This window comes from Semicossyphus pulcher, unplaced genomic scaffold (assembly GCF_022749685.1).
Source record: "Semicossyphus pulcher isolate SPU_LCO1_2020_fin unplaced genomic scaffold, fSemPul1.0.p SCAF_14, whole genome shotgun sequence".
NCBI lineage: Eukaryota > Metazoa > Chordata > Actinopteri > Labriformes > Labridae > Semicossyphus > Semicossyphus pulcher.
Window position 1 is genome coordinate 4,244,868 of NW_027211648.1, and position 26,160 is coordinate 4,271,027.

At 42.5% G+C, this 26,160-nt stretch overlaps 1 protein-coding gene across 2 annotated transcripts in view; it reads left to right on the forward strand.

The window, feature by feature from the left end:
- The first annotated feature begins 584 nt into the window (after nucleotides 1-584).
- Nucleotides 585-26,160, forward strand: part of rab11fip5a (RAB11 family interacting protein 5a (class I)) — a 30,347-nt gene continuing 4,771 nt past the window's right edge. Inside the window, exons 1-4 of one of the 2 annotated variants that reach the window (XM_069661930.1) lie at nucleotides 585-1,218; nucleotides 17,106-17,617; nucleotides 19,228-19,828; nucleotides 21,972-24,689. In XM_069661930.1, coding sequence (XP_069518031.1) covers nucleotides 842-1,218; nucleotides 17,106-17,617; nucleotides 19,228-19,828; nucleotides 21,972-24,689 — 4,208 coding nt within the window. In that variant the 5' untranslated portion in view covers nucleotides 585-841. The remainder of the gene's footprint in view (nucleotides 1,219-17,105; nucleotides 17,618-19,227; nucleotides 19,829-21,971; nucleotides 24,690-26,160) is intronic. The other variant, XM_069661931.1, reaches the window with a different exon arrangement.

Consider the following 26,160-nt stretch of genomic DNA (forward strand, 5'->3'; position numbering starts at 1 on the left):
CTGCTTTCAGTGCTTTAACATGATAAGAAATTGAATATCCTTTGGCTTTAGGCTGTTTGTTGGATAAAACAAGGCACTTTATATCACCTTGGTCTGTTTCCTTTTGTTTTAATGCTTTGTTTTTTTGATAAATCAAATATATAACTTGGTTGATAATGAAAACCTTCATTTCTGTCAGCCTAATGTCAGATATTATTACTTGGGGAGATATAAATGTTACTTTTAGTACATGGGGAGAACCTCATAGTTCTTTCATGTTGCTTTTAAAAGACTGTTTTTGTAGCTTGTAGTGGTACAGAGGCCTTCACCAGGGTATCTGCAGTGTGGACGGTCATCACAGCCAAAACAGACGAGTTTCACATTCCTTTAGAGGAGTGGAGATATTTGGTTGAATAATACAGCAGGCAGAAATATCACACCCTACATTCCTGCACATACTTGTGTTGTAGTGTTTGTACAGACAGCCCATGTGTTGTGTCGGTTCTGAACTTCCTCGTCCTGCAGAAGAAGGAGGATAGAGGCGTGACGTCGCTGCCCGCAGAGAGGCCCGTACCACGGCGGGAGGAGAGAGGCAGGGACGGACGCTGCTGCAGCCGCAGAGCAGACCGCTGCGAAACACGGGAGCAGCCAGGGCGACAAACAACCGGCAAACACGGAAACTTTGCAGAGACGGTACACACAGCCATAATGCGGCACCGCCCGCCGACCCCGGAGCTGATGTGACTGTGCACACCCAGAGCAGGGAGGAAGCGGCGGACAACAGCACCACCTCTCCCCGGTTGCCTCGCCTCGCCGCGGCAGGTCGGACGGTTGGTCGGTCTGTCTGTCTGGAGGGGGGGACATGTCCTCGCTAACCGTGGAGGAGGACCAGAAATGGGTACCGACACACGTCCAGGTGACGGTGCTGAGAGGCAGGGGCTTACGGGGCAAGGGCAAACACGGCACCAGCGACGTGTATACTATTATCCAGCTGGGGAAGGAGAAATACTCGACCTGCGTTGTGGAGAAGACCACCGAACCGGAGTGGAGGGAAGAGTGCTCGTTCGAGCTGCAGCCCGGCGTACTGGAGAGCGGCGGGCGGAGCGGCTACTCGGCCGGGAGCAACGAGCTGGTCCTCATCGTCATGCACCGGGCGCTCATCGGGCTGGACGTGTTCCTCGGACAGGCGGTGATCCAGCTGGACAGGGTGTTTCATGAGACCAGATACGTGAAAAACGAGTAAGTTCAGCTGTGTATACATGTAATAGTTGTGTGTGTGTGTGTGTGTGTTTGTGTGAGTGTGGCGTCAGCATGCAGAAGAGGTGTCCAAAATCTGCCTGCAAATGCCTCATCTGCAATCACTTTATCAGTTTTCCCATGTTCATTGAACTCATCAGGGTGTTTCTCCTCTTTGCAGCCTGTTTTTGTCTTGTTTTAGCTTGTTGTCAGATATAAACAGAGCTGTCAAATCTGTGGTGCTGCATCAGGGCCCTGCAGACACACCCTCCCTCCTCCCACAGACACCAAACTAACTCTGAGCCCATCTGACCACTATACACCTCATGGAGGCTGAAGGCTTCCCCCAAACACAGACCTTCTAGAAACTTCTTCATTCACCTCCTACAGGGTGTCCACATTAGGTGCTTGTTGTGTTTGTTTTGCTGTAGGTGTTTGAAATGTTGTTTCCCACTATCTGAGGCATGACGTATGGGCGAGGGGGGATTAATGCCTGTCCCAATTCCAGGGATTATCTAACGGATTCATGATCCCAGAGCTCTAAGGTATTTTTAGCATAACATGTTGTTTTACAAGAGCCCACCCTCAGGAGCACAGGCTCAGATGTATAGAAGTGATAGGAGGTTTGATGTCTATATTAAACAACACAAACATTAGCCAGATTTTAAAGGGAATTCTCACTCTCCAGTAGCACTTATTTATAATCAATATGCCATTTTGCTGGTGTCATGAGAGGATATTTTGATGCACCAACTTTCCCTAATGGTTTATAGTTCTGCTCATGATGTCCTACATTCCCTGTAATAACTTTTAACACCTCTCAAAGAACAAGTCTGAACTTCTTGCATTGTTAGCTTAATAAATGAGCAAGGAAAATAACGAGATTGGCACCCTTTACTCAAAAATTTCTCTTGACAGCAATGCATTATGGTCCTGCCAGTGGAGATACTAGACTTAATGTCTATATGCCTGCTTCTGCAATTTATTTCCCCTTCTTTTATTGTAGGTTGCTGCAAATGTACGGCATAAAATAGTTTTGGATTTGTGTCCACACAAACAGAAAGTTAAAACATCTTCTATCAAACCATGATGATTGTAATGCCGCTTTGTTTACCTCCTCTCAGACAGAGTCTTGCCTCGACAGTTGGTAATTGCATCAACATCACAAGTGTCATCATATTTGTCTTAAACCTGATAAAAGGAACCGTAAGACCTTAGTGTGTGGTCATTCTCTGCCATTTATGTGCAAGTAGCTAGCTAGGATTAGCTTGTTTAGGGCTCATGATCAATGAGTGCACAGGCAGAGTGCATACAGGCAGGTAGGCCACTAATCAATGTGCTTATTACAGGCATGCAGCAGCCACAGCTACAGGATTTTCTTCTATTTTGTCAGAGAGTTTGATTTATTGATTGCTGTTGGCTGTTAGGGCATCACTCTTCAGTCTGTCACCCTGTTGACTGAGCAAAGACTGAATATTTTTGGCTTGATGATGAACACAAATGTCTCTCACACCCTTTTTTAGTTTCCTTTTTTGGCAGTTTGATTGAAAAGACTAGCTGACCTGACTGTATCTCTACATCAGGCAGACCTGTGAATGTGAGATGAAAGAGGAACCAGTCTCCTCCAGTTGGAGCTGGTCACTTGAAGGTTAGAGTCAGCCTGTGATGTTGACGTGTCAGCAGTTTGGCGTCTTGGTACATTCAGCATCTCCATGTGGTATTTGGTGAATCCGGGCTGGTCAAAAGCAACATATCCCACAGTCAACACGGCTCATCTATGTATACATACATGTTGAGTTTGACACAAAACATTCACCAAAATAGCAGCCACATTTAAAGACAAACTATGTTTTCTGTGCTGCTTGATGTCAATGCAGCAATATAAAATGTCGAAGTTGTTTTTCAACCTCAGTCCTATCATGCTATTATGGGGAGCTAATGCCGTTATGGTGGAGAAAAAAATGCAATTTGGCTCCGTGCCTTTGGAGGACTCTATCTGCTTCTCCAATGGGCCCTGGAAAACCTCCACTAGACTACGTGAAACGCGTCATCTTGCGGAGGTGAGGGAGTTTGCTAAACTACACTTCCTCAATCTAGGACTCCCGCCTCCGATGTCATGTCTTGTTCAAAATTGTCAGCTTTGAAATGTAGACTGCAGACGTGAAGATTGTTGAATGTTGAATGTTGGATTCTGAACCGCTCTGAGCCGTTGCCTGCAGGGAAAACTGTCGTATTTCACTCCTGCGTCTCTCGCTGGGCCGCTCCTTTCAGAGTGATTGACGCAATGCACGCTGGGTGTTGAAGGAATGTAGAATGGACGAAACCACAAGCTGTTTGTACAACTTTCTCCACAGCTATGGCGCCAATTTCAAATATTATTGCGTCTATCGATTACAGAGAACACCAGCTTTGACTGACAGCGGCTTTTTCCAGGGGCAAACTGCTCCTTTAAAGACTTGCAGCAGAACCTGATTTGTTATGCTAGTAGTGGCTAATGTAGCAGGAAGAGAACAACTGCTTGCAGGATCGCTAATGATAACAGTTTTTGCACTGATATGAGAAATACACAAATTAAGATAAGAAAGAGTAGAAAGCAGTATACAGGCAAAGAAAAATGAGTAAGAAGCAGCTACAGATTTGTGCCTAATCCTGCCCTACTGTACTGTTATTAGCGCCCACTCATTGCTTCAAAGTTTGCCTACAGGGCTTTTTGCCAGGAAGCTATTAAACCCAGGAGTACAGGAGATTACTATAAATGTCCCGTCCCATGTGACCTTTAACAGTTCAACCATGTACTTGGTGAGGTTAAGGCACCAAAACATGATTAGGTTTAGCTGCTAAAAGTACTTAAAAGGAAAGAAATCCTGGTTTGGGTTTTAAATATGACATCAATATTGACATTGTTTTGTACTTGGGAGCTTGCAGGGTGAAGTAAGTTCGTCATCTGGTCCAAGTATTTGCGTTCTCACTTCTAGTTCCTCAGAATAATGTCTTGACAAGTTCAGGGTTCAATGCATTTGTGAAAGGGACTTTTTGTTTCACCTCAGTACGGCTTGTGGTTTTGGGCTTTTCCTGGCAACACCCTTTAGTGTGAAGCTGTTCTTCCAAGGTTGTGGTTTTGTTTAAGTTGAGCTTTATTTACATCAAGTTTAAAACCTAGAAGAAGAGTTGTACGGTGGCAATTACATTTGACTGTAAGGGACCTCAGGGAGGAAAGAAAATCAGGTGCTTTTAAAAACAACACAACTAAATGAGATGACCACAATATTTAAAATCAATTCACCAAAAATTCCCTCAGAGGGTTTTTGTTTAGTGATTGTAGTCTTACATTTACTATTTAAGAGGTTGAGGACGAGGCCTGTGCTGAGACTGCTTCACTTTACAATGTCCAATATTTATGAAGCCCTGAAGAGGAGGCGATACAGTGATAAAGTGCACTGGGTCGTATACTACAGCAAAAAGAGATACGGCAGGTAGAAATGGTTCTTTTCTTCTGGACCTCTGACTTATTTTGTTCTCTCTTGGAGTCATCAGTCCCCATACAGTGTACGCCTGAATCAGCGTGTTCCAGTCACAGTCTGTGGAAATAAAGGATGAGGTTTAAATTTGGATGTGGTTATGTTGGAGAAGATGAGTTTATTCTGCACGTGAGATGAAGAGGTAAAGTGATGATTACACAAAAAACGTAGTGTCAGAGGTGTGGACTCGAGTCACAACACTTTGACGCACGTTCTCAGTGATGTTAGACGTGACAAAATCAAAAAAGACTTGCACTCGACTCAACACTCACGACTTCACTTACTTTACAAATACTTCTTTAGCCATCTGAATCCAAAAACATGACCCCAAAAGGGTTAGGGAAGATTAAACAGTGTGTTTATCTGCTCTAAAAAAAGCTGCAAACTATTGCATGTATGGCGAACTAGCTTACTACCTACATGAGTAACTGGAGTGTTACTTTAAAGTTGTAATCTTGTAGGTTTCAGTTTCGTTCTCTTTGGCGGCACCTATGGCGATAAACAGTAATTGCAGGAGCACACTTCCCAGATATCCAGACAGTGCTGCATGTGTGACGTCCACGGTTGGCTCCGGTTGTAACTCTTGATTTTCCTGGCTGACGGTCGCTTTCCTTTTTAGACTGTTTGCTTCATCTGAGCGTCGAGTTTGTTTCTTTTTCTTTGGATTTTCACTTATTGTTGAAGTTGTATCTGTAGTCATCCATCTTTTCTTTCTTTGTTCAGCCATAGTAGATTACTGTTTACTCGCAATACTTGCAGAGACCGGAAAAGCAGCCGCTTAGCTCCGCCTATCCTCTCTGGCAGACCAAACACTGCTGGCTGATGGAAAACGCGTCACTAACTGGGCGCCGCTTTTTCTGCGAAATTCGCACCAGACAGCCAGTCTGTAATTCGGGAAATGCAAAGGCTTTCATCAGAGTGCCATAGGCTCAATCACCATTGTGTCACCTCATTTGGTGATAGATAGTGACTTAACAGACATTTATATAAATGAAAATCTTCGAGATTATTACTTTAAAGAAGTCTTTAACTAACTACATAATTTGCGGGGTTACTGGTTAGTTTAGAAAAGGAAATAGTACATCTGCTGTGTCGCATTTCCTAACTGTGGACGCTGGCCCTGGATGCTATCAAAGTTTTAGCTAACATTAGCTCCTTTGTCTTCTCTTTAATGAATTTAGGGGAAATTACACTCCAACAACCCCGTCATATCAAAAGGAGTTGGCTTGAAACCTATTAAAGTCAGCTGGAGACAATGTTTTCACCTTAATAATGGAGCTAAAGTTTCAGCGTTATTAGCTAGCTAGCTACAGCTAAAAATCTGCTAGCAGCTGATTAAGTGATTATATGTTTGGGAGGTCAAAGGCTATTTCAAGTTATCACCTTTATTATACAGAAAACTTTTACCTGTTGTCTGACATTTTAAAAACCTTTTGAATACAGTAACAAAGATAGCCCTTCTAATGATTTGGCCAAAGCTTTCTTTTACAAATTGCGCATGAATGCATCATTTCAACACTGTCTGTAATCTTAATTTAGCAATGTTACTATTACATGAAGGCAGAACAGCTGCCCTCGCGTTGGGTGGCATGATAGTGTATTTGCATGGTGAACTATCAGTGTAGAACAGATTCCTGGAAAGGTGGGCGTTGGTGAATTCCCCTGCAGGGTCTGTCAGGCGGAAGTTACAAAAACCCTGCCAGAGCAACACACGGGACAAAAAAATAGCAAGCAACCCACGTTATTGACAAAAAAAATTAATTTGTGATGCTCTTGCTGAATATTGAGCTTGTCAAACACATTTTTTCCTTCATAATCGAGTTTCCTCCCTGGAGGGTAATTTAAAATCTCAGCTCTTTTTTTCTGCAGATCAGGGATTCTTCACGGTGTTTGTTGTTTTTGCAAAGCCGATTTTATGATTCAGATGTTACATTTGGTATTTTACAACCGCTGCTTTCTATTCCATCGCGGTGTCAGAAATTACTCCTCCTGTCATGTTGTGTATCTGTAGGAGGCAAAACTCCGACGCTGTTTCAGACCGGAGTGTTACTGAAGCAGGCCTGAGAACTGAGCCTCCATCTGCTGAGTGAGGCAGAAAGACTGTGTGTGTGTGCGTGTGTGTGATGCACATCCAGAAAAATCCTCTGCTAAGAGCCGACAGACTTTCAGGAGCTGCTGCAGACAGAGCATATAGTCTAATGGACATTTGATGTTACATAACACAGAGACCTTATACGTCATCCTAGATAATATGACTTAACCCAGCTGGTTGAAACATTTCCTGTGCAGATTTTTCCGGATTAACTTCAGTCAAACAATCTTGCTATATGAAGCAGGATATACAGCAGCCTACATTTTACTCAACTTGCAACGACTTATATCCCTGTATCTGTGGCATCATAAATCTCCCATCAGCCTGTCTGACTGGTTATGAAGCTAGCTACAGCGAAGCAAAGACAAGAAGATACATGAAAATAACATTTGTGTTAAAGGTAAAGGAAATTTAAGAGTTCTTAGTAGCAGACAAGAAGAGCCAGAGGAGGCAGAGTTGTTTGCAGATCTAGGTCACTGTGACACAGCAGCCTAAACTGTCTTTTGTTCTTGTTGGTACTTAGTTCAGTTCAGGTCAAATCACTCTGAGCTCGGTAAATAGCAAGCACGCTAATGTAAACAGAGCAGACAAGGCTAAGGGATGCTAATAGCTGTCAGTGGAGGACTGTAACAAAGTGTTTTTTATTTGGTTTCTTTTTATTTCTATAGCATAACATTTTACATTTATCTGAGAGCATTAAGTAGTAGTTACTTTATAGATTCAGATTATAGAGCTTAGTATCAGTGAGGAATTGATCAGTGTCCACTCAATATTGTTATTAAATAGAATGCTTTAAATTGTGTCAAATGGGCGAAGTTGCCTGCTATCAAATAGCTCAAGACCTCCAGTATGATTCTGAAAGCCTGTGTTGTCTGTTTTAGGCTGAGGCTTTAAATATTAGATTGTTAGCTCTTATTTAATAAATTTAGCACTCGATGCAGCACAGCACAATCTCCTAAAAGCACATTAGTTAAAGACATAATCTCGAAGATTTTGCCTTCATCTGAGCGTCGAGTTTGTTTCTTTTTCTTTGGATTTTCACTTATTTTTGAAGTTGAATCTGTAGTCATCCATCTTTTCTTTGTTTGTCCAGCCATAGTAGATTACTGTTTACTTGCAACACTTGCAGGGACCGGAAAAGCAACCACTGCTTTTTTTCTGCGAATGTCGCCACACACACCCAGTCTGTCATACTGCAAATGCAAAGGCTTTCATCAGTGGGCCGTAGGCTCAATCACCATTGTGGCGATAGATAGTGACTTATAGTATGTGGATAAAAGTTAACAGGAATCTTTCTCAGTGCAGAGATTGACCTCGACCTTCACATATTATAACACAGTGTAATGTAACTCATTTGAATCTCGCGTACATTGTTGCAGCCTTTGTAAGGAAAGAGACATCAGTCGCTTCATTGTCAAGATGTGTTTGTAGCTGCGGCACCTGCTTCTGTTTGTGGTGATCTTTACCTTATTGACTCATCTGAACCATTTAATAGTTGGGTAAACAACTCCCACTTATTAAGTTTAATCGCTCAGTCCTGCTTCAGTGGCACAGGGGATTTTTTTCATAGGTGGTAAGTCAGACATTTTAGAGAGAATATGCAGCATTTATTTGATCCTAACTGTTTACCTCGTTATGTTTTTGGCTATGTGTTTATTCTGGATTTTGGATATATTTTAAGTGATATTTTTATACTTTTTGGAGAATTGCAGTCTCAATAGTTTTATTCTTTCCTGCTTTGTACTGCCTGCAACTGCTGCGCTTCCTTGGGGATGAATACAGTTCAATAGTTTCTTTCCTTATTATTTTTATTTAGGCTATGTGTTGTTCTCTTGTGATCGCAACTTATTTATTTTATAATTTTGACATAAGAAGCTTAGTTTTCTTCTGTGACATAGCTGTTCTGTGACCATGAGGAATGATTGATAATAATAGAGTCATTTAATTGAGTTGACACAATTATTATCCTGTGATCACATTGTATTAGGATCACAAACATTTCATCCATGTTGACATAATGATTTGGTGATCCCAAGAAATGTACTGTGAAGACTGAAGAACAAGAACAAAACTCCAGCACTCACAAATGAAGTACTCCTCTTATTTACTGTAGTTGAAAGAAACAAGATGCATTCATCATTTTTCCCACCTTTAGAAAAGTACTTTCTTTGTGCATGCCAGTTTTGTTTTTTCTTACAGCTATGACAATTCCTTTCACAAAAACGGGACTATTTTCTTGGTTTTCTGTCACTAACACAACGTAGACCTCGGGTGTTGTCTAAGATACAGTACTCGGCTGTGTGAAAGTATCCGGAGTGGAGTTGGTGGTGAAGTTAGAGCTCATCACGTCCAGATGTGGAATGTGGTCTGAGTCTCACAGCCGGTCGGCTACTTCTGCTGATGAGGCAGGAATCCAGGCCACATTAGCAGCACAGCCCACGAAGCTCCTGGAGGCTTTATTGGCCTGTATCGATGAAAGAGATGAAATGGAAAGTTTTGTACTTGATATGTCAAATGAAGTTGAATCACTTACCTACGTGCATCCTCTCAAAGGGGCTTGGGTCATCATAGAGCGCTGTCAGCTGACCATGGATTGTATTTTTGGCTGACCGCCGGGGTCAGCCCTACAAATGGGTCTGTATGTGACTGACTGAGTGAGTAACTGACTGACTGACTGACTGACTGACTGACTGACTGAGTGATGGAACTTTCACAGCCGTAGAGAGAGAGAGTTGCCACATCGCAATGGCCGATCATTGAGCATATTGGACCTCCACTGACGCGACTCTCTGTCTATAAGGCTCTGGATACTTTGTTTGGGGAGTAGGCGGGCCTGCTCCTCCGCTGTCCTCACCTACGTCCGCAGCGCGCACCTGCTTTCAAACACGTTGTCATCGGCCTCATGAGGACAGTCCTTGTAACACATTGCTCACAAAAGCGCACATTGACCTGATGCGGTCGGACACATACTAGGTTTTGACCTAGTCGTGTTTTGTTGTGTGCCACGCAGCAATGGCCCTAATTGGGCATTTCTGGTGACTGTTGAACCAGAGCTCATTGAAGCAGAGCACACATCAAATTGGTGGTGACTGAATCAGCATGTTCTCTCTCTGATTTTTGATATCTCTTCATTTTTATGAAGATTTTCACACTCAAAGAGAACATATAGCTGTCCAAAATCTAGAAACAGAAAGCAGACCTGCTGTTTTTTGGGATACAGGTTGTATTTTGCTGTCAGACAATTGGCACCAATATCCACAGTTAAACTTATTTTTATGTTAGCTGAGATAGGGTGCATTAATTATGGTTGAAAAGATAGTGTTCTTTCAAAGACAAACCTTGGCTGATGCAGCACCTGTTAATTGGTTTAGCAGTGGGTCAGGCTGTTGTAGTTGTTTGCTCAACTTTAAGGTCAATGATTCAGTCCTTGAAAAACAAATTAGTGCTCAACATTGGAAAATAAATTAACTATTTTTGTTTTGTATAAGAGTCTTTGTATTTGGGTTTATAAGGGCTCGTCTAGTTTTACAGTTTTTCTTGATTGCTTTGATGCAGCAGTCAACTCAAACTCCACATTTTCAAAACAGTGGACACACAGGCTGAAACAGTGCCACTCATGGTCCAAATGACTCATTTTGTTTGCAGAAGGCTCTAACCGTGCCAAAACATTTAAAATATGCAACAATTTTGCCTTCAAACAACACAACTTTGCAAACAAGTGTATGAGCTCTTACAATCAACCATTACACAGAGGAGAACAAAATACAAAATACAGCACTCAGTGCGAATCAGTGCACCATTGCTTGTCATCGTAGCCTATTACTGTACGTAGCTGTCATGCCAGTGACATTTGTTGTCAAATTTGCCTTCTTGCAAAGAATTGGATCCAGAATCAGAAATGCTTTGATGCACATTTTATTGATTCCATTGATTCTTTTTTTCAAACTGTGGCTGAAAACTGAAACACTGTAAATATTACACAAAATACATGTAAACCAAAATAAAATCTATTAGAGTATAAGAAATGAAGAACATAAAAATAAAATCTATTACAGTAAAGTATAAAAATCGATTACTGCAGAGTATGGGTCTCCAACAGGTAGCTTGGGAGCTACTGGTAGCCTGCGGCCTGGATTTTAGTAGCTCGCCAAGAGGTTCACAGACTCTGTACAAGAAATCTGACGACAATAAATGCACCTTGAAAGCCTCTTCCCACTTCAGTTCAATCAAATACACAGATGTCTCACCCCCTCCAATACAAAATAATAGGACAGGCCTATCAGCTGTCAACAAAAAACCGTGATGCTCCTGGCAAGTTTGTCAACGTCTGAAACTAACCAATCACAGCAATGTAGCAGCAACCTCCATCGACAGGTCGGGTCAGTTATGCTGTAAGATAGTTGAGCTAAAGTGAGGAGTTCGGTGCTGTTAGCACGTCGGTTAGCCAGATTCATGATGAACAATCAAGGTGGCCACGCCAGGAAAAAGCCGAAAACATACTATTTCCCCGGGTAGTGGGAAAACAAGTTTTTATTAATGACTATGAAGGACAAGTGTGTGTGCCTCATCTGTGGTAACAACGTTTCAGTCGACAAAAGAATCAACATGAGGCGCCACCAGCAATTACAGCGATGTAATGCAAGTGGCTCTTGGCCACCTTAATTTTTTCAGAGTAGCTCTCAGATGAAAAAAGGTTGGAGACCCCGGCTGTAGAGTATAAGAAATAGCCAGTATTGATACTCACTCTCATCTGCCTTAGACCTCTTCCATCCATGTTGGCAAAGCACAACACAGACGCTGCTCCTTTGAAGGCCTGCAGACTGATTGCTAATTGAAGATTTGTGTGAAGGAGTGTCAAACAGGTGCTTCACTGATTTCATACTGATGTAGGTAGTTTCTAATAGTTAGGAACAGATGGTTTCTGTTTGGTTAGCATAGCTAAAACAATGGAGTTTGGACTGCTTGAATGACATCTGTGTTAACTGTTCTGCAAAAGGGTGGGGAAAATGTGTCAATCCAATGAGAAAGGGTTAACACATTTGCAAGAGGTGTCTTGTGCTCTGCTGAGACAGTGATGATGAAAACCGAGTGGATCCCAGTTTCTTTAAGCAGGTCAAAGCAATCAAGAAAAACTGTAATATTCAAACTGCACGATGGCAATACAGAGATGTTAGCATTTAGCTAGCTTACGCTTTTACGTTTTTAGCTTACACTAGTGTGTTCTCTTGTCCCATTATAACTCTAGAAAATGTGTTTCTATATTTTGCTTGCCCTGTGCGTTGTTCAAACATGTTTGTGTTACTAAATTAGTGATTTTGTTTCTCAACTGTTAGCTCGTGAACTTTCATTTGTCGGATGTGACGGTCTGTAGGTTGGACCACCACTTTGATCCAGACTGAAACTAGTTAGCAGGATGTTGTTAGCATTTAGGTTTCAAACACTGCTCCTTATATAGCCTCAGAGAGCTCAGCATGGCTGTATTAGTTTTGTTTCTATTGAGCGTTGAAGATGTGTTAAAGTTATAGCTCTTTAAGCTCTCTCCGCCCCTGTGGAGTACTTTGAGCCTCACAACCAGGTTCGACTCCTCTGGTAGCATGAGGGAAATATCTTAGAGCGATTTAACCTTAAATACTATAGCATGTTTGATGAATCGAGTGCACTGCTAAGTCCCACAGTTGACACAGATCCTGTGCCCTCGGCAGCAGTTTTATTTCAGAGTCTCTTCTGTCTGCTTCTCATACCACCCGAGCACACGGAGCTCCACAGAGACTGAGAAAATGCTGGATAAAATAGGCTGATAGCCTACTTGTCTTGTAATTTCATCCTGGTCCCGCCTTAAAGGGAGATTTTGAGGGACCGACTTGTTCCACTGAAGACTTTGTAAGCCGAAGCCTGGAGTAAGACGACGGCTCCTGGAAGAGAATCTTTCTTTTCCTCAGTGGATCTGGGAGGGCGGTAGATGAGGACATGGTGTCATGCTGGGACGGGTGGAGTGTTGTGATTTCCTGTTTTTGCTAGATGGGGAAGCAGATATGTTCGGTGTTATGCTCTGCAGCTCTGGAATGGGACTGTTTACAAAAAAAAGACCCCTACAAAATCCAAAAAGCAGGCAGAACATTTGGTTATGAGGATTGTTGTTGTACTGGCATGTACAGAAGCTTTTTAGTTATTTATAACCAAAAAATGCTCCACAATACCAGCACAGTGGCCTTGTTGAACTATACAGGCGTCTGTGTGGGATGATGCTTTTGGGAAACTGGGTCCTCCTCTGTAACAGACTGTGCTCTGCCTGAGAACGTGGACTTCAAAATGTAGGCTGCTGTGTTGCAGTTTCTGTATTTAGGCCTCACGTCCGTTAACTTACGTTTACATTTTGTTCTTGTCAGGCTTTTCAAGGAGTCACATGACCCACCGACACAGGTGCAGCCACGTGAACCGTCCTTGAACTTTTTTTGCATCGTCTTCAAAAACATAAAACAGATTGTGCATCACAACAATAGCTTTGGAAATGTTTCTAGTCAGCAGAAGTTTATTTAATTCCCCTAATCTTTTGGTATTAAGAGACAACAACATACTATAAGCTTCACACGCATGTAAATAAATCTCAAATTTGAACGTTTTTGCAACATGATCTGCTCAAAAAAACAAAAAACTACAGCCTTGGAAGGAGACTTATAAAACAACCCTTCCATAATAACAATCCCTGCATGGTCCAAGCTATGATGATGGTAGCAGTAGCTATATGTTCCGCAAAAGAAAACCCCCACATAGCTCTCTGGCCCTGTGTTGGAATGTGAACCCCACCTTGGCTGCAGGGAGTTGGCTGCATAATCAGGAGGATACTATTGTTGGAGCATCGCTGTGAAACTTGAGTCTACACCTAACAGGCATTTAACGCAGCGGCACTGACATACAATTTTAGACACTTGAACCAGAGCCAGCTTAAAAATCTCAGCTCCAAGCATAAAAGGGAAGACACGACTGAGTCAGAGCTCAGGCATTTACATTAAGCTTGATTTTCTGGTATTAGGGTGTGTTTTAATTCAGCGCAAAGTAAATCTGGATTAGAAAAGTTCAGCCTCTGTCAAGTTGATTTTTATGCAAATACAGAAAGCTAAAACCACAGCTTATATTTGTACTTGTCTCATGGGAGTGTCACTCATTCCAAAGTCTTTGTAAGTGTGTGAATGAAATCTGGATTCGTTAATGAAAACAGCTTGTGCGCATGTGGCACATTTCCATTGTTGTCTATGTATTATGTATTTATGTAATGTTTGTTGTTCTTGTGGAGCTATAAAAAGCAGCAGCATTCCTCTCTCCTCCGTGCGCTGGGCTCCACCTGCTTGCTGCTGGATGGTATTTGTCTGCTTATTGTTTTCACTGGCATTCTTCTTGGGTGTTGCCACGTTTTCAGGGCTGAGCTTGAGGTAAGCGTCAGGACGATGATGATGATTACATAACAGCCTGTAATGTGAATTATACGGCTTGTGTTTTCTTTCCTGCAGCCTACAATTAGGCCAGTGTTTTTGCTCGAGCAGAGAAAGTTCCTGTGTCTTTTCCTATGTAAACCAACAGCTTCATGTTAGAACACAGCGGGGTCAGTCACTGGGTTCAGATGACTGTAAGGCTGTTGGCCTTTTGTCAGGTATTACGCAGCCTGTCCTGTTCTGTTGTCACCAGTGAAAGGATTGTTTTCTCAGGCTGCAGTTAATTAAAGATATGACGTCTTTTATTTATTTATGCAATTCTTCCATTGTTTTGTAACAATGGTAGTTATATTTTTTATCATGCTAGCAGCCTGGCTGTCCTGTGGTTATAAGTATAGGGGATTAGCAGTGGTTTATCAATGCAATTTTGGCTCAGGCAAAAATATCTTCTTATCTTTTAGATAAAAATAATTGTCTCAGACCTTCATTATCCCTATGTGATGAATCTTAATCATTTTGGTTTTGCTTTTGCTTTATTCATTCGACATCTGAAGAGAGACAGGAAATATGGGAAGGAGAGAGTAGGGGATGACATGCACCAAATGATCGGCAGAAAGTAAGTCGAGCCTGCGATCAGTGCATCGAGGGCTGTCGTCTCTGTACATGGGGCGCCTGCTCTACCAACTGAGCCAAACCAGTGCCCCATTTCTTCTACCACCTGTGCCATGGATAGGTTTTCATCTTGTCCAACACTTTTTTGTTGCAGGATGATCTCTAAAAATGAATTACTAAATACTCAACCTAGCATGTAATAACATTGTGTTGTTGGCAGCAAGTTAACCAAAACATGTTACGATGCTTTCTTAAGCACGTGTTCAAACCTTTATTTATTTAAGCGTCAAAAATCTTGAAAAATGACCCAATTAAAACAACCCAAAACACAATACTCAGTAAAACTATTGCACGCTGCGGTGAAGTGGTTTGACACCATTGCCTATATTCTAAACATTTGATGCTAACTGTACATGTGCTAACATGCTTATTTTAGCTAAGGTATGTATTATAGCTAAGCTATGAGGTTATTATCATGAATATTTTAATTAAAATATTTTTTATAGATATGATCCGATCGTGTTTCTAAAGATATGTTTTCTGAAAGAAGTTGTTTTTTTAGCAAGTCGGTTATTTAAGTTTTTTATATGACACAAAGGCTATTTCTTTCACGACTTGTGCTTTCAACCGTTTAATTATTTTATGTGGTGAAAACTTATCAAACAGAATATTGATATGAACAGAAAAAAAGGAATACAAAAAAGTATAAGTATCATGCTACTGGTGGTTCCATATGGCCTGGCCCCACACTCATACCAGACATCTAGCATACTAGCATGCTAACATGCTAATCTTAGTCACAAAAAATCCTAAGATTAGCATTAACATAAAAATCAATACTTGTTAAAAGAAGTGCAAATCAAGAGATAGCGTTTCATTAGTTTGGGTTTTTTACTTTATCCATGTTGTTCCTATTAGCTGTACACTGTGAGAACCCATTGCCGAACATGCTGTTAAACATACCGGCTGCAAAGCAACAAGTGTTTGGGTTGTGCATTGTCATGCTGTAGGTTTGGTTTGTCTGGTTTCTCAGACAGCTGTGCAGTAACTGTGTGAAGTCCTTTTTCAGATCATACATATCTGTGTTTGCTGTTTTCTTTCATGTAGCAGCTTTCGTGTCTCGTCTTTGATGTCTAAACCTCTGCTCTTGTGACTTTCTTTCCTTTGAACAACCGACTTTCCACAGCATGACATTTAGATTTTCTTTTGACTCAGCAGAACGGGACATTTTCGTTGTTTATGAAACAGCATTTAGGTTACGCTTCCTCAACCCCTCTGACATCCTGTTTTACATTTCTGCAATAAGACTTTTTCATAATCCAATTGAGATGATTGCATTTGCACATTAGTGACGCTCAAGTGGGATTAAAGTAACAGTTGCACTGGCACATGCATGTTAAAAGTGCAGTGAAGGTAGTGGAGAACAAAAAGCAACCAAGTGGTACAAAGAAAGAATTAGAATACCAACTATACCTTCATGTTAATCTACAGCTACATCATCACTCAACAAGATGGTTAAACAATAGAGAAAGGCAGTGTGGTCGAGGTGTGAGGTGAAAATAGCCCAGTAGCACAGGAAGTCAAACAATAAAGATAGGTCTTTGTTTCAGGCTCAGTTTCAGTCTTCCTCCATTGGCAGCACCATGTTTTAGAAACACATGCTAACCTGGGGTTTTTTCTCTCAGTCATTTAAGGCGTTTAAACCGGACACGACAGACCAGATGAGAGTTTCCCATGAGTCACTGTGTGGTATCTTGTTGGTGCTGTTACACCCACTGGCACACAGCGTTTCTAAGAACTGCAGCTTTGTTCCTGCTCAGTGAAGGAATCTACAGTTAGGTCAATGTGTATGTTCTATTTATGTAGGCTGCACACTATTAAATGAGAGGGTAGCTTTGTTTTACTTTATTGTTCTTGCTTGCTGGGCCGAAAACAAGAGGCCTTAAGGTGTTGTCTGGCCACACATACATTGTGTCATTAGTAGGACACAGACACAAAACATTACCCTGGGTGTGGACAGATTAGTGCCAGTCAGAAAAACAATTCAGGCATTTACATTATTTAATGAACCCACTCAATGCTGAACTATATAATGCCTCAGTGAAGTGTATTGGGGAGGGGATCCTTTCCTAAGTAGGTCTAATATGTGTTATGTATATATGGAGGGCAATGTTATATATAATAAAATCAATCAACTGAGTGTCTGTTTTTCTCATAGCATTGGGTTGTTGTGTGTTGCAGGTGGTACAGGCTCAACTCTAAGACGGGAAAGAAGGAGAAGGAACGAGGAGACATTCAAGTCACCGTCCAGTTTACGCGAAACAACCTGACAGCCAGCATGTACGACCTCGTCATGAAGGACAAGAGTGCCTCCACCTTTGGCAAGCTGAAGGAGCGCATGAAAGGGAAGAGGAGATCCAGCGAAGAGGACTCCTCCTCGGCCGTGCTTCCAGGGGGTTACGGTTCACTTTACAAGATGAGACAACGACTGCCCAGCGACGGAGGCGGGGAGGAGGACTACGAGGACGATGAAGGGGGGGAGGCCCGGCGGAGCAAGATGAGGACCTTCTTCTTAAGAGGGAAGCTGAGGAAGTCTTCGGACACTCGTTCCAGCACGTCGCTGGGCTCAGAGAGCAGTGAGTCGTCATCAAGAGGTGGGAGTCTCAGCCCGACTGCTGGCATCAGCGTGGTGGTCTCTGACCTCTCCAACTCGCCCAGTAACAGCAGCAACCTGACAGTCGACAACAGCCCAGGTGAGAAGGAGCAGAGGAGAGGCCATGTTGATATTTTTTTGATTAAAAGAAGAGTTCATTTTCGCAATTGTTAATTTTTTCCCTGAGGGAGGGCTGCAATGCATGCTGGGTGTTGTAGGAATGTAGACTGGGCCAGACCACGAGCTGTTTGTACAACTTTCTCCACAGCTATGGCGCCAATTTCAAATATTATTGCTTCTATCGATTACAGAGATCACCAGCTTTGACTGACAGTGGCTCTTTTCAGCGGAGAATTGTTCCTTCAATAATCATAAGGTAGCTTTGCACTAATATGGTGTGTGTATACCTACCCTCCTTCTGATCTATAACATCTTCCTCGAGTCCAAGCTTATACATAAAAATTCTCTGATCTATACAGCTCTGAGCTAATCCACTCCTACCACAACAAATGTCTTGTGCAGAACTTGCAGGAGGGTGTGAGTTTCAGGGTGATTTGCGTATAATTTATGTAAAATATTTCTAAATAAACCACTTCCTCTAAATTCTTTTCAGACATCCGCCAGCTCACTTGTTGACTCACATCCACTCAGTGTGTGAGAGCTGCATAAGTAGTTTGAGATGTTTTATTTCTGCTCTCGTTTAAGAAGTTTCCTGTATTTAAATATGAGAAGGAAGCCTCACTTATGAGAAAATGGATGGATGACTGATAGTAAAATGTGTGAGCTCGTAAAACAGGAAGATGCCACAAATACGCCAACTTCTTTTCATGTTATCTTAAAAAGGGTTAATTGGGTTTCTTTTCACCGTGATTGTAAGCAGATTATTTGAAAGAGATAGTAATGCATTTGCACAAAATATAAAGGAATAGATTAACAGTTATTATCTTTGTAGCTTAGAGTTAGAAAAGGAGTTTAATTCCACTTTTCTGTCAGTGCACTGATTATGAAGCTTCATCCAGCAGCCGGTTATCTTAGAATAAACACTTGCAAAAGGGGGAAACTATTTTTTAATATTGTGGACAAGTAAAACAAAAATATGCTTCTTTTTCTGTTTGGTTTTTGAACACATTAAACAAACATGTTAATAAGCTAGGCTAGCTGTTTCCCTTTATCAAGGCTTTGTGCTAAGCTTAGCTAACTGGATATTGTCACGTTAGCTTGCTGTTTTGGTCCATATCATTCATGCCTCTATCAACATCGTTAATGCACTAAAAAGCTGTTAGCATTCAAACATAATGTCATTCGATGTGTGCGTCTCCTTTATGAAATGTGCCTACAGAGGATTGTAAAACGTTACATGAAATTACCACCAAGGACATGTTACATTTTGACAGTTTAAGAAGCTTTAAGAAGGCATGTGCTCCCCTGAGGTCTATCTTCGGTACATTGTTAAACCACCTGATTAGAGAGATGTTGCACATCAACAACAACACTTCCCTTTATACCAGAAAGATTCAGTAATCCCAATGAATCAATTTTCTCATCATTCTTGCACCTTTGATTGCCTGTGATGCTGACTCGCCGTGATGTGAAAAATATTGTCAGCTAAAGCCATTACAAGGTTTTATCGGCCAATTAAGCCGCCTCCAAATTTACAGTCATTGATTATCTGCATCCCTTTACCCCCACTTTCCTTTTTTTTTTTTGCAGAGCACACGGCAAACACATCCCCCAAGTCGTCCTCTCTTATATGTGAGTTTGGTGATGAGGCCGGAGAGATCACCATCGCAGTGCCTCAGCCCACTGTGTGCGTTAACGGAAGCCATGCTTATGACGTCCAGCCCCTGGACCCAGGCTCAGGAAAACCTGTGGATTCTTTAGGCCTGGGACTGTTGCAGAAGTCTTTGCCTCTCTCCATGTCTCTGCAGAACCTCAGCCCGCGGCCGTCTACAGCCCTCCCCAAAAGCCCTGTGGGGGACGGGCGCCGCTGGTCTTTCGACAAGCCTGGCGAGGAGGAGAAAGCAGCCATAGCAGCGGCTTTGGAGCAAAGCGGCCCCATGCTGGGTGACGAAGAGGAGCGGTTGGGACAGGCTGCGCTGCACAAAGAGGCTGCTTCCTCCTCCTCCTCCTCAACGGCAGAGTTGGAAAGCCAGGGGAAAAAGCAAAGGAGGAACTTGTTCTCCCATGGGAGGGGTGAGTCTGCGGGGAAAGGGCAGAGTCAGTCCAAGGATGAGTCTGAACAGGCCCCCGCTGCCACCGAGGAGAAACACAAGGGATGGTTCGGATCAAAGGACTCGCACAGCAAACCCAGGTGAGATATAACAGAGAATACTCCCCTCACACTGACAGGTTAATTTGTTACAACATCAAACAGGTGATGAATTAACATTTCAGTATGAATATGGATCGAATCAAGGTCAGGAGCCTGCTGAGAGTTTGTACCTGTGCTGTTTAGATTGTCCTGCACAATGGGTCATAGACTCAGATGATATTGTATTGGACTTACTTATTTTGATTTTATTCACAGGCAAAAAATAGGGCATGTTTTGTGGGAGCAACAGTATATCCATCGGCATAGTATTTCTGCAACCCCAATAAGAGTATGCACTTAAAACGTACCCAATCACAAGAGGGTCTGGTTTCAGAATCTGTATTCAGAGATGTAGCATTATGTTAAATAGTTATCAGTGTGTGTTGTTTACTTTTTCACTTCCTGTGTACCAGCATGCTTCCAGCTCTGTACACATCCCTCAGCCTCCATTCTCTCAGTCTCTGGTTACAGCAGGGATCTGCAATGCAGATGGAGGGAGCTGCTCTTGTTAGATTAGCTCTATCAAAGTGAAGCCTTGTGCACACATAATAACATTCGGTTCAGTTGCTAATGTTGATTTTATTGGAAAAATGATGATGAGAGCAGGAACAATCATTTTTCTTTTACAGGTTTTGTGTGTGTGTGTCGGTGTGTGCGTGCAGGTGTGGGTCTCGTGTTTGCATTTGTAATGTGTGTTGGCAGGGATGGAAGGAAACCCCATCTGATTTTATATCCACTTCCAACACAAGCACATTCTTAAGTGGGTAATTTATATGGGGGTGTCACCTGCTGCACTGTACTTTCTCTTGTGCTGCTCACTCTTGCATTGAGTGCGTTGCTTCTTCAGTTTGTATTGGGGAGTTTTATAAAATTAATATTTAATTCAGGTTCAAGAAAAAACCTTGAGGTGCATTTAATTAAATTTTTATCAACTTTTTCCACGAAGACCAAACAACAAGTACAGTATTGCCATATTTCTATACACAGAGTGTAAACAAAATATTGGACCGATAAGCACTTGCTGATTGAAGCGAGGTCAGCTATTCTAGGCCATAGTACACTCAATACCTTTCTGCCAGCTCTGTAACTATACATTTCCACAACCTACACAACCACATGCCTTTTAGATCCTTGGGGAAAAGTGCCAAATTGGCACCAGTAGCACTAAGTAATCACTACAGGCCGCTGCATCAACTTTTGTTGCATAATACAGCCTGGGCCAAAGGAACAGAGAAGATATGACTACATGTATGATTGATTTGATCGTTGTTGTTTACAAAGCAATTATTGTCTAACCCACTATGCATCGTATTTTAAATGGATTTTTAAATGATTGTAGAAATGATTGAGTTTTAAAGGTTGTGTACACAATTCTGGAGCAAGCTTCTTGATATTTGAACTCATCAACCAAACAAAACATCCCTCTCTCTAGTGGTCTTTTCAGAAGCTCCACCTTCATGCATCGCCATGAGCTTAACGCAATGTAGTGGAATCTGGTGCCTGCTGATGGAGGATAAGTTAGCCTTATTAAGGAGAAGCAAATGCTTTCATGTTGACGCTCTGTTTCCCATGTTCCTTTTCAAATTCTTCACAAAGCGTCTTTAAAGCTGCATTAATCAATACTTTATATTAAAAATGTATACATTTACCAGTGAACATGTCGGAGCATTCTGTAGCTAAGCAGACAGATATCTCCATCAGGAGTTGGTGGAGACCAAAAACAGAACTAAAAGAAGAAACAATATTTGTCTTCGTCAGATGAAGAAAGTATGAAAGGCTTATTTTGCCATCTACTGGATGTGTAATCTGTCAACTCTTTACTTTCATGTTCACTCTAAAATGTCATAGTTTCAGTGTCCCATTACACTGCCCCCAAGTGGCCAAAGTTCTAGCCAGTTTTGCAGTCTTAAAGGAGTTTTCCACACAATGAAGTGACAATTGGAAAATGTTTAATCAGCCATAACCAAATTAAAATAGGACTAAAGGACATATCAAGGATGAGGAAAACAGATTATACAAGAACCAGTGCGAAAAATGTTTGATTAAGATGTGATTTAAGACAGAAAACTTACTGCAGGCCTGTCGTTCAGCTGTGTGAACAATCCTCACTAATCAAGAGGACTGTGTGCCCTTCCTTTCACAGCCTGGTGGTGTCACCTAAACTAGAACCCAGCACTGACCCTCACCCACCACCCCTCCCACCTAGTCGCCACCCCTCGGGTCCCCCTGTAGATCCCTCCTCTCTGGTTTCTCCATTGCATCACACTAACCCCTTCTGCCGCTCACAGTCCACATCACCTCCCATGTCACCCTGCAACCCTTTCTTTTCTCTCGTCCAGCACAATCCTTTTTATGAAGACATGCTAACCGCTCAGCCCCTAAAACCTTCGCTGCCTCCTCTGCCCTATCTTTCCAGTTCCCGGCCCCCCATAAGTCAACTTTTTCCACAGGCAAGTAACCCTAAAAACACCCCGACCGCAGAGGACTCCATCATTGGTACAGATCCAAATAGCAAAGGGATGGCAAAAGTTGAGGGACGACCTCTTCCTCCAGTTCCAACAGAGGTGGAGAAACCTTCAAGCAACACGTCAGCCAACCCTTTTACGACGGCAGGAGAGCTGGAACAAGATTCAGAGTGGGACGAATCCTTTGAAGCGTTTGCAGCTGGCAGGCTCCAGTCTCCTGAGGATCTGACCACAGATTGCAAAACACAGCAAAACACTCCCAGTGACCATCCACTGGAACACTGCAATAATAAAGGAGCATTGCTTCCCATAACGGATGCTGATCAAAACACAAATGTGAACGAAGCACTGCCTCATCAACCTTGCACAGAATTTGTATTCGAAGCGCATAAAGCCGTCGCCCAGGTGGCCAACACTAACTCACATCACTTTGACACATTTGCACAATTTCTTGAGACAATCCCTGAGCACACAAGCTTTGAGAGTGAAAACACTAGTTTAAATACTTCTGCTAACTCACCAAAACTGGCTGCTTGCACTGAAACTAATCAAGCTAACAGTACCACTAACTCAACTGATTTAACCGACACTAGTATGCATCGAACCCCCTGCCACACCTCGTCTGTAAAGCTCAACAGCAGCTCCCCAGATCCTGGTTCTTCAGGGCTCGGTAGTTCAGCAGAAGAGGATTTCCTCTCCTGCCTCTCTTCTTATTCGGACAAATTCTCTGCATCCTCCTCCGAGGAGGCTGAGGCACAGAACTTTGAAAGCAACATCCTCACCTTCGAAAAATCCTCTGAGTCAGCTGTGGTTAAGCATTTAAAGCCCTCAGAATCCGAAGAGGACATCACTGACAGGTCAGTCGATCTGTCGTTAGTTGATGTAGCCCAGCACACTGTTATTCAGCATAGGGATCGTGATGAAAAGGTAGAAATGGACAGTTTGGAGGGGTCATTGGCACCTCAATCCTCAGTGCTCATACAGCCTGTAATTACTGCAAGAGAGACAGGAACTAAAAGTGGAGATACTGAAGTACCAAAACTCCCAGAACAGCCAAAATCCAATGTTTCTTTACAGTCTGGCAGTGGTGATGAAATGGTAGATATAAAAGATTTGGAGGGGATATTGGAACCACAGTTCCCAGTGCTTACACATCAGCAGCCTGTTGTCCCTGCAAGAGAGACAGGAAGTAAAGGTGAAGATACTTCGCAACCAAAACTCTCAGAACTGGAGCCAAAAAACATCTCTTTATACTCTGACAATGAAAATGGAGAGAAAGTTTTAGGTGAATTGAACGGATCTGCAAAAGTCTTGGATAATTCAGCTCTATCTCTAACTGACCCTTACGATTTGATGACTTCTACGACTCCAGAACTCCAAGAACTCTGCTCTACACACCCATCAGTATACATCATAACCTCCTCACCTGATGTGAAGCAGAGTTCTACGGACTCGCAGATTGAGAAGACTTCTACAGGAGGGCAGGATACTTGTCAGGAATGTCCTATACCCTTTGGTCTTCTCGGTGATTTCCTCGACACCAGTCACATTGCGAACAGTCAGAGCCAAGTCTTGGACGACACTCTGTTGCACACTCCGATAAGTCTGTCCGATAAGAGCAACAGCAGCTTTCTCCAAAGTCTTTATGTCAGCACCGACTCGCAGGCTTACCAAAGCTGCGTGTCCGACCCGTCCTCCAAACGCTCCAGTGGGTCCGAGCTAAACGAGACTCTAAACTCTGCGAACTCAACAATCTGTTGTGAGCTGAGTGAAAGTAAAACGACTGTTGATCCTTTTTTGGGTCAAGAAAATTCAACCAATGCATGCAAGGAATCAAACGAGGAAATCAACCAAACTGAACAATTTGAAGAATCCATTTGCGGAGTTGAAGACAAGACAACAACACTCAAGCCAACTTTCGCGACAGGGGATGACTTTTGTTTGGAAGTTCTCCCTGCAGCATCAACAGACTCTAACATGATCTGTAAGCCAAGCCTCACTGAAGAAGGTGTGGAAAGTCAGAATACTGTCATAGGTGATATGTTCTTGAACTGCCTTCAAGGACAAGGTGCAACACTACAACGCTCCCACTCTGAGGGCACCCTGATTCCTGCTTTTGAAGAACTCCTCCTCCCCTCCTTTGGGAGTGATCCTGGTGCTATACAGGAGTCCTCTTCTGCTCAGCCCGGGCCTGACCTCCCCTCTTTGACCTCCCCTTCTCCCTCTCTTACTCCTGAACGTAGTAGCTCCCCTGTAGCGCTCTGTTCCCTCCCTCCTCTCTCCAACACTACGGAAAGGTCGCCAACCAGCACAGCACGAGCTGCGGCACCAATGCCAATGCCACTGCTTCCGGAGGCCAGTCAGCAGCAGCAGCAGGCGGTTGATCAAGAGAACAGGTGAGGTTGCACATGCTCAGTACGTGGTGAAAAGGTGGAGAGGAAACACTTTTTCCCACTTCCAGAAATTTCTATCCTTTCGTCTCTTCAGTCTCCCTCTTCCGCTTTGCTTCCGCCTGCTTTTCTTCAGTGGCACCGACTCTCGAGGGGTTTCTCCTTTTGTGGTGTGACCTACTCTTTTTCATCACTTTGTTATGACAGACACACACACTCATGGACAAGCACACACACACACACACACACACACACTGGTGTTAACAGGACTCCTCTGCAGGTGTCTTGTGTGTGTCCTGGCTCTGTGGTAGCAGGAGGGGAAACAGAGCCTCAGGCCAATTAGCAGTTATTATTTTGCCCTGATTCCTACCACACACCCCCTCCCTCCCAACACACACACATATACACACATACACCTCCCCCCATCCCCACAGGGCGAGCTAGTGTTCTCACACAGACACACTCATTTGCCAAAATCCCAACCAGTTACCAGCCCATGTACGAGGCTGAAAAGGTGTTGTTGTGTCATTTCCTTTTCACCTCGAGGTAATAACACATTTAACACAATTCTTCATGTTTGATTGCACCCACGCATGCAATTAAGTCTTTCACTTTTGAACTAATTTAATTTCAATTTTCGCCAGTATTTCCTTTAATGAGGACTCTTAACACATGTTTAACATCATCTTCTTTTGATCACTAACTGAAATGATTCTGGGATCATAAATGGTTGATCTTTAGCATCCATGTCTGGTGTCATCCTGGAGGCCTTGAAGACAATCTGTTGTAATTGGCTCAAGACAGATATATGTGACAAATATTGTGATTGTGTGAATGCAAGTCACTGCTGTAAGTAGTGAGTAAGTGAGTGATCTGATAGGATAGATTTGCTTTAAATATAGGCCCCGGAAACAGGAAACTGTCTTTCCTGTGTTGTTTTAGAGTTTCATTTAGAGAAAGTCATTAAGGTTGACCTGAACAAAGAGCTGGTTTTAGTCGTGTCTGGATTAAAGACCAGCAACTAATGGACAAAGCAAAAGGCAAGCCAGCAGCATCTTTTATTCCAGATGGTTCTTTGTAAAGCATATTTTAATATAGTGATTCTTTCATATTTACGTAGTCTTTACGTTCACAAACTAGGCTTGTATTACATGTGATTTTCAGAATAAAAGCTCAGTTGTAGCCGTATTAGCTTGTTACCCCTGTTAAAGGGTTTAGTGGTTAACTGCAGAAGATACTCCGTGTTTTTTGTAATAACTTTAGATGCACATATGCAATGATTATCAGTAACAATAAAATAATTAAAACATTAAATACTACATTAGTTATTGTTACCCTCGAGTATCGCCCACAGGCACAAGCGTATTTAGTTTTATTCAGGCTAATAATGTGCAACGATTTTACTGCAAATCACATGTTGCGCAAACCGTCCCCCAACTTCCTCTCAGGTGCTTTCAAATAAAAACAGAGGAAAGTA